Source organism: Heteronotia binoei, chromosome 7 (assembly GCF_032191835.1).
Source record: "Heteronotia binoei isolate CCM8104 ecotype False Entrance Well chromosome 7, APGP_CSIRO_Hbin_v1, whole genome shotgun sequence".
In the NCBI taxonomy this organism is placed as follows: Eukaryota; Metazoa; Chordata; class Lepidosauria; order Squamata; family Gekkonidae; genus Heteronotia; species Heteronotia binoei.
This window is the reverse complement of record NC_083229.1, coordinates 4476469-4493450: the sequence shown is the minus strand read 5'-3', so window position 1 is coordinate 4493450 and position 16982 is coordinate 4476469. Positions and strand designations below refer to the sequence as shown.

Below are 16982 nucleotides of genomic sequence, written 5' to 3'. Positions count from 1 at the left end.
AGCTGCCCTTTCAAGGACAACCTCTGCCAGAGCTATGGCTGACCCAAGGCCATTCCAGCAGGTGCAAGTGGAGGAGTGGGGAATCAAACCTGGTTCTCCCAGATAAGAGTCCGCACACTTAACCACTACACCAAACTGGCTCTCTTTGACAGGCAGGACAGTCGGGATGGCCTTGTCCTGTGAGGTTAATTCCTGGGCAGGAACATACGGGAGAAAGTGCTCCTTCAGACATTCTGGTCCCAAGCCATACATCAGGGGTGGCCAATGGTAGCTCTCCAGATGTCTTTTTGCCTACAACTCCCATCAGCCCCAGCCATTGGCCATGCTGGCTGGGGCTGATGGGAGTTGTAGGCAAAAAAATATATCTGGAGAGCTACTGCTTTCCACCCCTGCAGGCTTTATAGGTCAAAACCAACATGCTGAATTGGGTTCAAGCGTGGATGGGTTCCCATTCCCCCTGGGGTATCCTTTCAGTGAGATCAGGGGGCTGTGATGGGCAGGAGAGGAAAGTTTTGTTCCATGCCCTGAAGTGCCTTGTGAGTGTCACCCCCATCAGGTTGAAAAACAGAATTACTATTGTGCTTGCATTTGGCTTAACCCTTTCTGGACAGTGGGATCACAGAACCATAGAGTTGGAAGGGACCTCGAGGGTCATCTAATCCAACCCCCTGCACAATGCAGGAAGCTCACAAGAAGAAGATAAGAAGATACTGGATTTATATCCTGCCCTCCACTCCAAAGAGTCTCAGAGCGGCTCACAATCTCCTTTCCCTTCCTCCCCCACAACAGACACCCTGTGAGGTGGGTGGGGCTGGAGAGGGCTCTCACAGCAGCTGCCCTTTCAAGGACAACCTCTGCCAGAGCTATGGCTGACCCAAGCCCATCCCAGCAGGTGCGAGTGGAGGAGTGGAGAATCAAACCCGGTTCTCCCAGATAAGAGTCCGCACACTTAACCACTACACCAAACTGGCTCTCCCTAAAAACCTCCCCCTAAATTCACAGGATCTTCATTGCCATCTAGCCTCTGTTTAAAAACCTCCAAGGAAGGAGAGCCCACCACATCCCAAGAAGGAAGCCTGTTCCACTGAGGAACCACTCTAACTGTCAGGAAGTTCTTCCTAAGGTTAATACTTTTTTTTTTTGAGCCGGAAACTCTTTTGATTTAATTTCAACCCATTGGTTCTGGTCCTACCTTCCAGGGCCACAGAAAACAATTCCACACCATCCTCTCTAGGACAGCCCTTCAAGTACTTGAAGATGGTGATACTATCACCTCTCAGCCGCCTCCTCTCCAGGCTAAACATGCCCAGCTCCTTCAACCTTTCCTCCTAGGACTTCGTCTCCAGACCCCTCACCATCTTCGTCACACTCCTCTGGACCCCTTCCAGCTTGTCTATCTTCTTCTTAAACTGTGGTGCCCAAAACTGAACACAATACTCCAGGTGAGGTCTTACCAGAGCAAAGCGATACCATCACATCACGTGATCTGGACACCATACGTCTGTTGATACAGCCCAAAATTGCATTTGCCTTTTTAGCCACCGCATCATACTGTTGACTCATGTTCAGCGTATGATCCACTAAGACCCCTAGATCCTTTTCACACAGACTACCGCTAAGACAAGTCTCCCCCATTCTATAACCATGCATTGGATTTTTCCTACCTGAATGCAGAACTTTAATCCCTGTTAAAATTCATTTTATTGGTTTCAGCCCAGTTTTCCAGCCTGTCAAGGTCATCCTGTATCCTGTTTCTGTCTTCTTCTGTGTTTGCAACCCCTCCCAGTTTAGTATCCTCTGCAAATTTAATAAGCATTCCCTCTATTCCTTCATCCAAATCATTGATAAAGATGTTGAACAAAACAGGGTGCCTTCTGCCAACGTGGCCTACCAGAAGGAGAGGGTGTAGTCGCCCACAAAGGTCTCACTCTCCCGCACCAGGAAAGTGCCGTCTTTGCCCCCCGTCTCCGTGCAGTACTCGTGCAGCAGCTTCTCGGCAATCTGGCGCCCGTCTCGACCTCCGCCCAGTTTGCCGTGGAACCATTTCTCAGTGAAGTGCAGCTCGTTGTTGTTAAACTCCTAGGGATGCAGAGGGAGGAAGCAGGGTATAGCGGTTAGCGTGCCAGACTAGTATGTGGGAAACGCAGGTTCGAATCCCCGCTCTGCGATGGGAGCTTGCTGGGTGGGAGACCCAGGTTCGAATCCCAAATCTGCCAAGGAAGCTTGCTGAGTAAACATGGGGCCAGTCACAACCGCTCCTCTCAGGCTAGCCCGATCTCATCCGATCTCAGAAGCTAAGGAGGGTCAGCCCTGGCTAGTATTTGGAAGGCCGACATCCAAGCAATACCAGGGACATGACGCAGAAGCAGGCAATGGCAAACCACCTCTGCAACTTGCCTTAAAAACAAGTCTAGCTCACCACCTAGTGGTGCATGATGCTAACAAAGCTAGAACTTCTGGCTGCCAGACAACCTTAGGATCTCTTGGCTATACTCCATTCAAGGCCATATGATCAGAGATGGAATTCTAGCAGGAGCTCCTTTGCATATTAGGCCACAGACCCCTGATGTAGCCAATCCTCCCAGAGCTACATCAAGGGGGTGTGGCCTAATATGCAAAGGAGCTCCCGCTAGAATTGCACCCCTGCATACGATAATTATTATTTTACACCCTCTCAGCCTAACCTCCTCCACAGGGTTGTTGTGGGGACAGAGGAGGGCTACAACAGCTGCTTTAAGTCCCCAGTGGGGAGAGATATAGGATCTAAATGAAGCAAATAAGTAGAGCCAGTTTGGTGTAGGGGTTAAGTGTGCAGACTCTTATCTGGGAGAACCCGGTTTGATTCCCCACTCCTCCACTTGCACCTGCTGGAATGGCCTTGGGTCAGCCATAGCTCTTGCAGGAGTTGTCCTTGAAAGGGCAGCTTCTGTGAGAGCTCTCTCAGCCGTCGCCCCTCCCGGGCACTCTGGGGCGTTCCCCAGAGGTCTCAGAAACAGGGGTGGGAGCCAGGTTACTTCACCACAGGCCCCCGTTCCCCTCCTGGCTGTGCTGCGGCTCCTGTCCCTCTCTCTCGCGAGGCAGCCTCAATAAGCACTGGCCAGCTTCCTTCCTGACCTCCTGCCTCCCTTCCCTTTATCCTCCCATCCCAATCCTCCCCCTTCCTGTGTTCCGCCCCTCTCTGGCTCCTCCCCCCCTTCAAAGCCCCAGACGCCCGGGAGAGGCGAGCCGGGGCTGGGCTGCCTGGGCGTGCCTCGGGCGCCCTGGACCTCTGCAGCGCGCTGGGGTGTGGCGTCTCTCGCCGCCACGGGTCAGGCGGCTCTCCTCCTCTCTGCCCAGCGCTGGGCTTAGCTTCTCCCTCCTGCTCCCCGACGTCGCACTCCGGCCAGGCTCCTCGGACCCGGAGACGGGCTCGTCGGCTGTGAGGCGTTGCTCGGGCGGCTGTTGGCGCCCCGTCAGCCCAGGTGAGGGGTGGGGCCCCCCTGGGGGCTTGGGAAGGTGTGGGAGGCTCTCGGGGCGGCGCCGGGGGCCTGGAACGGCTGGCAGGCGCCGGGGGGTCCCCCTCGCGCAGTCCTCACCTGGGCTGGGCGGGACACCTACATAAATATTTGGGAGTAAATCAAGAGATTCACTAACTGAGGAAAATAATTTCACCTGACTGGAGATGCCTCAAGCACCCAAAAGTCAAACCTTGCATGCAGCAGCACCACACAAAACCAGCTCAAGATGGGCTGACTCTTCCAAGCCCTTTTCCCACAACTACAACGCCTTCACATGATATGGGACATGCTAGCAGTTATCCATGGTGCAGTGTGGTAAAGCTGCAGTACTGCAGTCCAAGCTCTCTGCTCATGATCCTGGCGGAAGCTGGGTTCAGGTATCCAGCTCAAGGTTGACTCAGCCTTCCATCCTTCCGAGGTTGGTGAAATGAGGACCCATCTTGCTTGGGGGAAAGGCAATGGCAAACCACCCCATAAAAAAGCTTGCCGTGAAAACATCGTGATGCGACGTCACCCCAGAGTAGGAAAAGACTGGTGCTTGCACAGGGGACTACCTTTTAAACAGTTATCCACGTTGTTTCTTCTCAGGATTTTCAAAAGTAAGTGCTCTTCCTCCTCAGTTCCTTTTAAGTCTGAGGCCTGGGCCCTCTCAGAAAGAAAGGTTTTGTCCTTTCCCACACCTCTTCCCGGCCAGAAACTTACCTCTTTTTGTTCAGGTTCTTCCTCATCTTCATTGGACTGGTAGCGAGAGGTCTCCTCTGAGTAATAGATCTTGTTGCTTGTCAGAACAAAGTAGTGTGGGCTCCAGGTCTGTCACAGAGAAAAAAAGCGTCAAAGTTGTGGTAGACATAAAGTCCAGGTGGAGAATCTCCAGAAAATGGGCCCCGAAATTCCTACAGGAAGCAACTTCTCAAGTGTCTAGCCCCTAAGCACCAGAAGCTGGTGGCCAAAGGTCCACAGCTGTCCTCAAAATTGTCCTTTTGTGCTAACTTCAGCCTAAAAGACTGAAACAGCAGCTAGTCAAAGGAAGAGCCTCTGCAGAATCTGAACATGCAGAATCATAGAGTTGGAAGGGACCCCCAGGGTCATCTAAGTCCAACTCCCTGCACAATGCAGGAAACCCACCCCAAATTCACAGGATCTTCATCGGTGTCAGAGGGCCATCTAGCTTCTTTTTGAAAACCTCCAAGGAAGGAGAGCCCACCACCTCCTGAGGAGGAAGCCTGTTCCACTGAGGAACCGCTCTGAGAGGAGGGGAGATTAATGTACACCGTCTTGGGCTCCTTGATAAACTACATCAGGAGTTCCTGAGGAACCTGGTAATCAATGTTTAGGCTACCATGGACTCGGAAAATATCAACTCTTTTCTAGGACAAAGTGCACTGAGGAATCCGCTCTTAGAATCATAGAGTTGGAAGGGACCTCCAGGGTCATCTAGTTCAGGAACTTCACAAATACCTCCCCCTAAATTCGCAGGGTCAGCACTGCTGTCAGATAGCCATCTAGCCTCTTCAAGGAAAGAGAGCCCACCACCTCCCAAGGAGGAAGCCTGTTCCACTGAAGAACCACTCTTAACGGTCAGGAAGTTCTTCCTAATGCTGAGCAGGAAGCTCTTCTGATTTAATTTCAACCCACTGGTTCTGGTCTGACCTTCTGGGGCCATGGAAAACAATTGCACACCATCCTCTATAGGACAGCCCTTCAAGGAACTTAAAGATAGTACAGAATGTCGCAGGTTCAAACCCCAACATCTCCGGTTTGAAAAAAGAACCAGGTACTAGGTGATGTGAAAATGACTGCCAGTCTGAGTAGACAATACCAGCCTTGATAGACCAGCGGTCTGATTCAGTATAAGGCAGCTTCAAGAATATGTTCATCTGTGTGTTCAATCACTAAGCAGCTTAAAGTCCGGATGTCACTAAAGATTGGCAGAACAGGAGAGAGCATCAGACCTGAGACTCACCCCGGTTTTGAGGGCTCCAAGTTGGGCAATGGTTCTTCTCATTTGTAGAGCTGTTAAATGCCATCCCTGGAAACAGGAAGACCTAGATTCCAATTTGGAGGCCTCAAGAGGGATTGGATCAACATATGGAGCAGAGGTTCATCACTGGCTCATAGCCACAAGGTACAGATGGAACTCTCTGTCTGGGGCAGTGATGCTCTGTCTTCTTGGTGCTTGGGGGGGGGGGGGGCACAGTGGAAGGGCTTCTAGTGTCCTGGCCCCACTGATGGATCTCCTGATGGCACCTGGTTTTTTTGGTCACTGTGTGACACAGAGTGTTGGACTGGATGGGCCACTGGCGTTGTAATACGCTGTTAGCCGCCCTGAGCCCGCTAAGGTGGGGAGGGCGGGATAGAAATAAAATTTATTATTATTATTATTATTATTATTATTATTATTATTATCCAACTTGGCTTCTCTTATGTTCTTTTGTCTGGGACAGTGATGCTCTGTATTCTTGGTGCTTGGGGGGGGGTGCACAGTGAGAGGGCTTCTTGTGCTCTGGCCCCACTGGTGGACCTCCTGATGGCACCTGTTTTTTTTTGGTCACTGTGTGACACAGAGCGTTGGCTTGATCCAACATGGCTTCTCTTATGTTCTTGTGGCCTCAAAGGCATGCAGAGATTCTGGGGTGGTCCTCAGGCAGAAAAAGAAGCTCTTCTTGCCCTCCCCCCAATTTCAGTCCTTAAGCACTGAGTGAGACCCTCACGTGGTCAATTGGATCTTCCAGGTAAAGGATGCCGTTCTTGATGGAGTTGCTGATGTCGTTCTCGGAATAGCTGGCCATGGAGACCTCTTCGTACAGGTTCCCTTCAACCAGCTTCTTGTGCTGCAAAGGAAAAGGGGAGAGCATTACGGAGGGAGCGGGCAAGGTCCTTCCTCAGCCCATTAGGGAAAAAGGCATCTGGGATTTCCAATCAAGTCTTCTAAAAACTGGGCTGTCTATGCTTATATGGACAGGCACACACACAAAAAGGCCTTTGGCCCCTGGGAAGGTGGAGGACAGTGGAGCTGATGAGGCACATACAGGAAACAGAAAGAAGCCACATGAGAAGCCAGGGGTGGCCAAACTTGTTTAATGCAAGATGTTTGAAGGCCGGAAGAAGATGATATTGGATTTATATCCCGCCCTTCACTCCGAAGAGTCTCAGAGCGGCTCACCATCTCCTTTACCTTCCTCCCCCACAACAGGCATCCTGTGAGGTAGATGAAGATATTAGATTTATATGCCGCCCTCCACTCCGAAGAGTCTCAGAGCGGCTCACCATCTCCTTTACCTTCCTCCCCCACAACAGACACCCTGTGAGGTAGATGAAGATATTGGATTTATATCCCGCCCTCCTCTCCGAAGAGTCTCAGAGCGGCTCACAATCTCCTTTACCTTCCCCCCCCTCCACAACAGACACCCTGTGAGGTAGATGAAGATATTGGATTTATATCCTGCCCTCCACTCTGAAGAGTCTCAGAGTGGCTCACAATCTCCTTTACCTTCCTCCCCCACAACAGACACCCTGTGAGGTAGATGAAGATATTGGATTTATATCCTGCCCTCCACTCCGAAGAGTCTCAGAGCAGCTCACAATCTCCTTTACCTTCCTCCCCCACAACAGACACCCTGTGAAGTGGGTGGGGCTGAAGAGGGCTCTCACAGCAGCTGCCCTTTCAAGGACAACCTCTGCCAGATCTATGGCTGACCCAAGGCCCTGCTAGCAGGTGCAAGTGGAGGAGTGGGGAATCAAACCTGGTTCTCCCAGATAAGAGTCCGCACACTTAACCACTACACCAAACTGGCTCTCTGGAAGGAAGGAAGGAAGGAAGGAAGGAAGGAAGGAAGGAAGGAAGGAAGGAAGGAAGGAAGGAAGGAAGGAAGGAAGGAAGGAAGGAAGGAAGGAAGGAAGGAAGGAAGGAAGGAAGGAAGGAAGGAAGGAAGGAAGGAAGGAAGGAAATGGGGGGAGGAAAGAAGGAGGGAGTGGTGGAAACTTTAAATTTAAATGCCTTCTCTAAGCTGCTATCTGGCTTGACTGGGAGAAGTGATTTTAAGAGACAAATTCCTTCTCCAAGCCAGCCAGGGGGTGGGGGTGGCTTCAAGAGCCACGCAGTATGTGTGAAAGCCACAGTTTGGCCAGCCCTGTGATAGACACTTCCAGGGGGAGTTGACCTTTAGGCCTTCTGCAGAGCAAGGGGCCTAGAGACCAAGAATATTTTCAGGGTATAAGTTTTTGAGAGAAAAAAAAACTCCCTTCATCCGATCCCTACACCCCAAATATCTCGTTAGCCTTTTGAGATGCTACTGGATTCAAATCTTGCAAGGAATACTCCCCTCTAAGGCTGTGGAGCCTTGTTAGCTGGTGGCTAGGAAACTGTGAGCTAGCTCACACGAAGTCAACACAGAGGGCAAGCGATAAAGGGTCACCTGGTGACGATCACAGAGTTTGGAACATCATTTAATCGATCATGCCATTTGGGGAACCCTGAAGGCCAGGAAGGAAGAAGAGGGCCTCCGGCTTTATGAGAAGGCTACCTTGATGAGGATTTTCTTCCTGAGCTGGGCAGGCGAGGGCAGCTGGTCAGCGTTGACATCCACCGGCTTGGTCAGGAGCATGTCTCCGAAGACCTTCTTGAAGTGGGAGGCCATGTTCCTCTGCTGGACGATGCTGCAGTGGTCCTCGATGGAGAGGATGATGGGAAACCTTGAGGAGGGGGAGAGGGGGAGACACAGGCCTGGTCTGCAAGCATCCTCTTTCCTGCAACCTTGACAGGTGGGCCCAAGGGGTGGTTTTTAAAAGAGGTGAACGCTCAGGCGGGCATCCGCTACAGGAGGACTCTTCTCTGTCTACACCCCTGGAGAGCTAGAGGGGTGTAGCGGCTAGAACAGGGGTGGACAAACTTGCGTAATGTAAGAGCCATATAGCAGGGGTGGCCGACGGTAGCTCTCCAGATGTTTTTTGCCTACAACTCCCATCAGCCCCAGCCAGCATGGCCAATGGCTGGGGCTGACGGGCGTTGTAGGCAAAAAAAAAACCCATCTGGAGAGCTACCGTTGGCCACCCCTGCCATATAGAATAAACGTCAGATGTTCGAGAGCCGCAAGACACTAACATGAGATGTTTGAGAGCCGCAAAACATGAACATGAGATGTCTGAGAGCAGGAAGGAAGGAAGGCAAATGGAGGGAGGAAGAGGTGGAAAGAAAGCAACTTTAAATACATTCTCCAAGCTGACAGCTGGCTTGGCTTGGAGGGGTGATTCAAAGAGAGAAATGCCTTCTCCAAGTTGGCAGATAGGGTGGGAGGGGGCTTTAAGAGCCACACAGTATGTGTGAAAGAGCCACATGTGGCTCCTGAGCCACAGTTTGGCCGCCCTTGGGCTAGAATATCAGAATAGGATCGGGGAGAGCCTGATTCAAATCCTGCTGTACCAGGGAAGGTCACCAGGTGACCCTGGGCCAGTCACACTCTCTCAGTGTGCCGGAACTCATTAGCATGACTAATTTGCATAACTCCTTTGCACATGCCACACACCCCTGAACATCACCGGAAAGTGGACTAAATTTTATCAGCTCAGCCTCTGCCTTGAAATGCTTCATGAATGATAAATGTAATAAAACCTTACCCCCATCATACAATTAAAGAAGAAGAATTGCAGATTTATACCCCGCCCTTCTCTCTGAATCAGAGACTCAGAGTGGCTTACAATCTCCTACATCTTCTCCCCCCGCAACAGACACCCTGTGAGGTGGGTGGGGCTGAGAGGGCTCACACAGCAGCTGCCCTTTCAAGGACAAGTTCTGCAATAGCTATGGCTGACCCAAGGCCATTCCAGCAGGTGCAAGTGGAGGAGTGGGGAATCAAACCCAGTTCTCCCAGATAAGAGTCCACGCACTTAACCACTACATCAAACTGGCTCTCACACCAAACTGGCGCGGAAGGAAGGGAGACCGTAGATTTATACCCCACCCTTTTCTTTGAATCAGAGTCTCAGAGCGGCTTACAATCTCCTTTATCTCCTTCCCCTACGACAGACATCCTGTGAGGTAGGTGTGGCTGAGAGAGCTCTCCCAGAAGCCGATCATTCAAGGACAACTCCTATGAGAGCTATGGCTGACCCAAGGCCATTCCGGCAGCTGCAAGTGGAGGAGTGGGAAATCAAACCCGGTTCTCCCAGATAAGAATCTGCACACTTAACCACTACACCAAACTGGCTCTACACCAAAGGGCCAGGTGGAATGTGATGTGAAAGACCTCCGCCTGAGACGCTGGAGAGCTGCTGCCAGTCTGAATAGACAAGACTGATCTTGTTGGACCAAGGATGGGGAGGACCTGTGGCTTGGTGGTAAGAGACTCCGCTCTGCATGCAGAAGGTCCTGAATTCTATCCCCACTATCTCCAGTTAAAAGGACCGAGCAGCAGATAATGTGGAAGACCTCTGCCTGAGACCCTGGAGAGTGGCTGCCAGCCTGAGCAGACAATACTGACCCTGATGGACCAATGGTCTGATTCAGTAGAAGGCAGCCTCATGTGTTTTTGTGTGTATCTGCCATCCAGATACTGCTTTTTGGTCGAGGGGAAAGATCTTCTTGAGGTCTGAGCGATCTTCACAGAGAAAATGGTTTTGCAAGGGTGTGTTTCCATAGTCAGTACAAACAGATGCCCACACCTTTCCTCTCAGCTTTAGAAGAGAGGCAAATGTTAAGACTCAGTCCCAAACACAATCTGAGTATACTGATTTCTTTACAACATGGAACCCAATATTTGAATATTTGCAGGACCAAAATGAAACACCAAAACTAGTAACAGATCTACAGCTTTGGTAAAACTAGCCAACAATTTAGCATTGAAATAGATGATATTGTATTTTTTGTAATGTATCTCTAAATTGCCTGAATCATCTGCAGTAGTAGAGGGGAGGTATAAAAGGACTCCTTATGTACTTAGGCTCTGTTCCTGTTCCCAACCTGAAATAGATTCTCGGGACTGGAGCATATATATTTTTAATTGTTTTTTTCATACGACGAGCTGAAGGGAAATTATCAGCCCGCTGTTGGAAAGGTTCCCTGGCAGATCAAATAAACTCAAATTAGATTATCTTCTGTCAGTTAGGAACCACCAGACAACAAGACAGGTGGCTAGGTTCTGTTCCCAGATTTATGAAGAACGCAAAAAGCAAGACAAATAGGCCAAACTGTAAATCTTTTAACAAATTCTAAAATGACTTTTAAAAAATGGTTTAAAGGGTTAGATAGTAATCTTTTAAATTCTTTTTTTACTGTTATAACTCTCAAGTCATCAAATTTTAACATGCAGATTCTTTGTGGGACTTTTTATAAGGTACTTTTAAGGTTGTTATAGACGACTAAAATGTTCTGGTCCATGATTGAAACTGAAATTGTCTGAATATGTACATTGTAGATAGACCAAGATTTATTGGACAATATGCTGTACATTGGTAGAGCATCTGCTTGGGAAGCAGAGGGTCCCAGGTTCAATCCCCGGCATCTCCAACTAAAAAGAGTCCAGGCAGATAGGCATGAAAAACCTCAGCTGGAGACCCTGGAGAGCTGCTCTCAGTCTGAGTAGACAAGACTGACTTTGATGGACTGAGGGTCTGATGCAGTAGAAGACAGCTTCATAAGTGTTAGGGAGGGACGGTGGCTCAGGGGTAGAGCATCTGCTGCGTAAGCAGAAGGTCCCAGGTTCAATCCCCGGCATCTCCAACTAGAAAGGATCCAGGCAATAGGTGTGAAAAACCTCAGCTTGAGTCCCTGGAGAGCCGCTGCCAGTCTGAGTAGACAAGACTGACTTTGATGGACCGCGGGTCTGATTCAGTAGAAGGCAGCTTCAGATGTTCATATGAACAATGGATCTCCCGAAACCTTTAAAGGAGGGATGATGGCTCAGTGGTAGAGCACCTGCTTGGCATGCAGAAGGTCCCATCCCCAGCATCTCCAACTAAAAAGGGTCCAGGCAAATCGGTGTGAAAAGTCTCAGCTTGAGACCCTGGAGAGCCGCTGTCAGTCTGAGTAGACAATACTAACTTTGATGGACCGAGGGTCTGATTCAGTATAAGGCAGCTTCATATGTCCATATGTCATATGTCCATATGTCCATATTCAAGGGCAGCATTATCTTTGTAAGGTTCAAATTTCAGCAAAGCTAATGAAATTTTTTTTTTAATTTCTAAATTGTTTAATATCTGAAAACACTATAATCGTTGATACTACTTAACAATACTTGTGGAAGGTTAACACTGTTCCAAAGAGAAAAAGCGAATGTAAGATATTATATTTCCTCTCAGTTGTTTTGTTAATTGTAACGTGAATGCGTCCTGCAACCTGTACAGAAATACTTGTACTGCTTGTTTAAAAAATAAATATATATTTGGGGGAAAAAGAAAAAAGGCAAACGATTCAGGAGTCTGTGGGCGCGCGGGAGGGGGGTTAAGCGGCTTTGAGGGTGTGGGCCAGGCAGGGGGTCTTTCTCCACTTACTCCGAGGTGGTGAAGGCGTGCTCTTTGATGGTGTGCAGCACATCCAAGAATTTTATCTTGGAGGTGAGCGTGTGGCCGTGGTAGATGATTGGCAGGTCGTCAGGGCCATCCCAACAGTCCACTGCGGGCAGAGAGTAGAACGTCAGTTAGTTCGTGAAGATGTGTAAACTGTTCACCTTTCTCCCACCGACACAATTATGGCATCCCTCCAGAGGAACTGATTGGTCACTGGGTGAGATGCTGAACTAAATGGACCCTCACTGGTCTGGTCCAGCAGGGCTGTTCTGAAGTTCTCCTCGGGGAAAGGCCTTGGCCTCTCTGTCCTGTTGTTGGACCTCCAGAGGAACTGCTTTGGCCCCTGTCTGAGACAGGATGCTGGACTAGATGGATCGTCCCTGGTCTGATCCAGCAGGGCTCTTCTGATGTTCTTCTCAGGGGAAGGCCTCGGCCTCTCTGCCCTGTTGCTGGCCCTTCAGAGGAGCTGGTTGGCCCCTGTGTGAGACAGGAGGCTGGACTAGATGGACCCTCACTGGTCTGATCCAGCAGGGCTCTTCTGATGCTCTTCTCAGGGGAAGGCCTCGGCCTCTCTGCCCTGTTGCTGGCCCTTCAGAGGAGCTGGTTGGCCCCTGTGTGAGACAGGAGGCTGGACTAGATGGACCCTCACTGCTCTGATCCAGCAGGGCTCTTCTGATGTTCTTCTCAGGGGAAGGCCTCGGCCTCTCTGCCCTGTTGTTGGCCCTCCAGAGGAACTGGTTGGCCCCTGTGTGAGACAGGAGGCTGGACTAGATGGACCCTCACTGGTCTGACCCAGTAGGGCTCTTCTGATGTTCTTCTCAGGGGAAGGTCTTGGCCTCTCTGCCATGTTGCTGGACCTCCAGAGGAACTGGTTTGGCCCCTGTCTGATACAGGATGCTGGACTAGATGGACCCTCACTGGTCTGATCCAGCAGGGCTCTTCTGATGTTCTTATGTTATCAACAGAGCCCCAAACCAAACACAGAAAACCTAAACTGTCCCCTTATTCCGGATACGAGGAATTTAAGTGGTGACTGAAAGGAACCCTGTAGATGCTCAGAGAAACTCCTGTGTATTATTCTCAATTCTTGAACCTTTGTATACAAGATCATGTCTGAATCCTGGTTCACATCAGTAACTCAATAAAGCATCGTCTATGGTTCTGGTCACTGCAGCACAAAAAAGATATTATAGCATTGGAAAAGGCGCAGAAAAGGGCAACTAAACCGATTAAGGGGACAAAACACATTCCCTATGAAGAAAGGTTAAAGAGTTTAGGGTTCTTTAGCTTGGAGAAATGATGACTGAAGAGTGACATGACAGAGGTTTACAAAATTATGAATGGGACAGAGAAGGTAGAGAAAGAAGTACTTTTCTCCCTTCTTCACAATACAAGAACGTGCGGGCATTCAATGAAATTGCTGAGCAGTAAACTAAGATAGAAGGAAGTACTTCTTCACCAAAGAGTGATTAACACATGGAACTGACTGCCACAGGAAATGGTGGAAGCTACAAGCACAGACAGCTTCAAGAGGGGACTGGATCAACATCTAGAGCAGAGGTCCACCAGCGGCTATTAGCCACGAGGTGCAGATGGAACACTGTCTGAGGCAGTCTTCTTGGTGCTTGGGGGCAACAGTGCTTCTGGAGTTTTGGCCCTGATGGTAGACCTCCCTATGGGTTTGGGCCACTGTGTGACACAGAGTGTTGGACTGGATGGGCCACTGGCCTGATCCAACATGGCTTCTCTTATGTTCTTATGTGACACAGAGTGTTGGACTGGATGGACCATTGGCCTGATCCAACATGGCTTCTCTTATGTTCTTATGTGACACAGAGTGTTGGACTGGATGGGCCATTGGCCTGATCCAACATGGCTTCTCTTAGGTTCTTATGTGTGACACAGAGTGTTGGACTGGATGGAGCATTGGCCTGATCCGACATGGCTTCTCTTATGTTCTTATGTGCGGCACAGAGTGTTGGACTGGATGGGCCATTGGCCTGATCCAACATGGCTTCTCTTATGTTCTTATGTGTGACACAGAGTGTTGGACTGGATGGGCCGTTGGCCTGATCCAACATGGCTTCTTTTAGGTTCTTATGTGTGACACAGAGTGTTGGACTGGAGGGGCCATTGGCCTGATCCAACATGGCTTCTCTTATGTTCTTATGTGTGACACAGAGTGCTGGACTGGATGAGCCATTGGCCTGATCCAACAGGGCTTCTCTTATGTTCTTATGTGACACAGAGTGTTGGACTGGAGGGGCCACTGGCCTGATCCAACAGGGCTTCTCTTATGTTCTTATGTGTGACACAGAGTGTTGGACTGGATGGGCCACTGGCCTGATCCAACATGGCTTCTCTTATGTTCTTACATTCTTACACTGGCTTCTGTGCAAAGAGATAGCTCGAAGCCTACACAGTTACTTTGGCCTATACACACTTATTTTGGTGGGCTTAATAGTGGCATATCTCTGCAGAACACTGCAGTACAGAGGAATAACTTTGTGCAGGAGGCCACGGAGCCCCTTTGGTTCTCAAAACCCCTCTTGGCTGCCATACAGAACATAAGGAGAGCCATGTTGGATCAGGCCAATGGCTATCCAGCCCAACATTCTGTCACACAGTGGCCAAAAAAACCCAGGTGCCATCAGGAGGTCCATCAGTGGGGCCAGGATATTAAAAGCCCTTCCACTGTTGCCCCCCTCCAAGCACCAAGAATACAGAACATCACTGCCCCAGAGAGTTCCAACAATACTCTGTGGCTATTAGCTATTGATGGAGGGGAGGGATGGTGGCTCAGTGGCAGAGCATCTGCTTGGTAAGCAGAAGGTCCCAGGTTCAATCCCCGGCATCTCCAACTAAAAAGGGTCTAGGCCAGGGGTCCTCAAACTACGGCCCGCGGGCCAGATGCGGCCCGCTGAGGACGTTTATGCGGCCCGCCGGGTTATGGCAAAATCAGACCGGAAGTGACGTTTGACCTAAACTCACGTTAGCAACGCACACTTCCGGCACTGGGCTGAGGCGGCAGAGACAGAGTGTGAGGTGATACCGAGGTGAGGTGAGTTCCCAGGCCAGGGTGTGTGGTGTGGGGAAGGGAGAGAGATGCAGAAGACGGAGAACTGACGGCCCGCGGCCTTGTACAGTAACGGCAGTCTGGCCCTCCAACAGTCTGAGGGACAGTGAACTGGCCCCCTATTTAAAAAGTTTGAGGACCCCTGGTCTAGGCAAATAGGCATGAAAAACCTCAGCTGGAGACCCTGGAGAAAGAGCCATGAATGGGGCTGTGGCTCAGGGGCAGAGCATCTGCTTGGTAAGCAGAAGGTCCCAGGTTCAGTCCCCGGCATCTCCAACTAAAAAGGGTCCAGGCAAATTGGTGTGAAAAACCTCAGCTTGAGACCCTGAAGAGCCGCTGCCCGTCTGAGGAGACAAGACTGACTTTGATGGACCGAGAGTCTGATTCAGTATAAAGCAGCTTCATATGTTCATATGAACTTCAGAGAGACCTCTGCTCCAGATGTTAATCCAATCCCCTCTTGAAGCTGGCTATGCCTGTAGCCGCCACCTCTCCTGTGGCAGTGAATTCCACGTGTTAATCACCCTTTGGGTGAAGAAGGACTTCCTTTTATCCGTTCTAACCCGACTGCTCAGCAATTTCATTGAGTGCTCACGAGCTCTTTTATCGTGAGAAAGGGAGAAAAGGACTTCCTTCTTTACCTTCTCTATCCCGTGCATACTCTTGTAAACCTCTATTGTGTCACCCCGCAGTCGACGTTTCTCCAAGCTAAAGAGCCCTAAGCGTTTCAACCTTTCTTCATGAGGAAGGTGTTCCAACCCTTGAATCATTCTAGCTGCCCTTTTCTGCACTTTTATCTCTTTTGAGGTGCGGTGACCAGAATTGTACAGGAAGCAGAACTGAGGTGCGGTGACCAGAATTGTACCCAAGGATGGACGGCGTCACTCACGTTCAATGCAACGGCAACCCATGCGGAGGCAGCGGGCGTAAGCTTCCAAAGAGGACTCGCTAGAGAACTGGTCCCCAGTGAGATACCTGAGAGAGGAAGAGAAGGAACAGACTGTATGAATCACCCGGTGGGCAGGACTTCCTGTGACCCTCACGGCTTCCTACCCTAAGGGCGCCAGAAGCAACCCTGGCTATGTCTCAGAGGACTGGGGAGGTCAGAGTCATACCTGGAGTTAAACAAGCTTGCTTTGCTCTAGCTCAGGGGTGGCCAACGGTAGCTCTCCAGATGTTTTTTGCCTACAACTCCCATTAGCCCCAGCCATTAGCCATGCTGGCTGGGTTTGATGGGAGTTGTAGGCAAAAAACATCTGGAGAGCTACCGTTGGCCACCCCTGATCTAGGTGGATGGCCCGGGTTAGTCCGAGCTAATCAGATCTCAGGAGATAAGCAAGGACAGCCCTGGTTAGTACTTGGATGAGAGACCACCAAGGAAACACTAGGTCGCTACAGGCAACAGCAAACCACCTCTGTTCCTCTCCTGCCTTGAAAGACCTACAAGGTTGCCATTCGTTGGCTGTGCTTTTGATGGCACTTTCAGGCACTACCGTGGCTAGCAACAACGAAGAAGACGACTGTAGACTCACGTCGTAGTCTCAGGATGGCTTACATTCTCCTTTATCTTCTTCCCCCACAAGAGACACCCTGTGAGGCGGGTGGGGCTGAGAGAGCTCTCCCAGAAGCTGCCCTTTCAAGGACAGAGTCTCAGAGCGGCCTACAATCTCCTTTCCCTTCCTCCCCCACAACACACACCTGTGAGGCGGCTGGGGCTGAGAGAGCTCTCCCAGAAGCTGCCCTTTCAAGGACAGAGTCTCAGAGCGGCCTACAATCTCCTTTCCCTTCCTCCCCCACAACACACACCCTGTGAGGTGGGTGGGACTGAGAGAGCTCTCCCAGAAGCTGCCCTTTCAAGGACAGAGTCTCAGAGCAACCTACAATCTCCTTTCCCTTACTCCCCCGCA

The 16982-nt window shown here is 50.3% G+C and overlaps 1 protein-coding gene across 1 annotated transcript in view; it reads right to left on the bottom strand.

The window, feature by feature from the left end:
- The window catches only part of LOC132574915 (1-phosphatidylinositol 4,5-bisphosphate phosphodiesterase gamma-1-like), a 156741-nt gene that overhangs the window by 47068 nt on the left and 92691 nt on the right, over positions 1-16982 (bottom strand). The window contains 6 exon segments of the mRNA XM_060243165.1: positions 1892-2079; positions 4200-4307; positions 6209-6328; positions 8021-8189; positions 11985-12105; positions 15965-16050. Of these exon segments, the coding sequence (XP_060099148.1) occupies positions 1892-2079; positions 4200-4307; positions 6209-6328; positions 8021-8189; positions 11985-12105; positions 15965-16050 (792 nt within the window).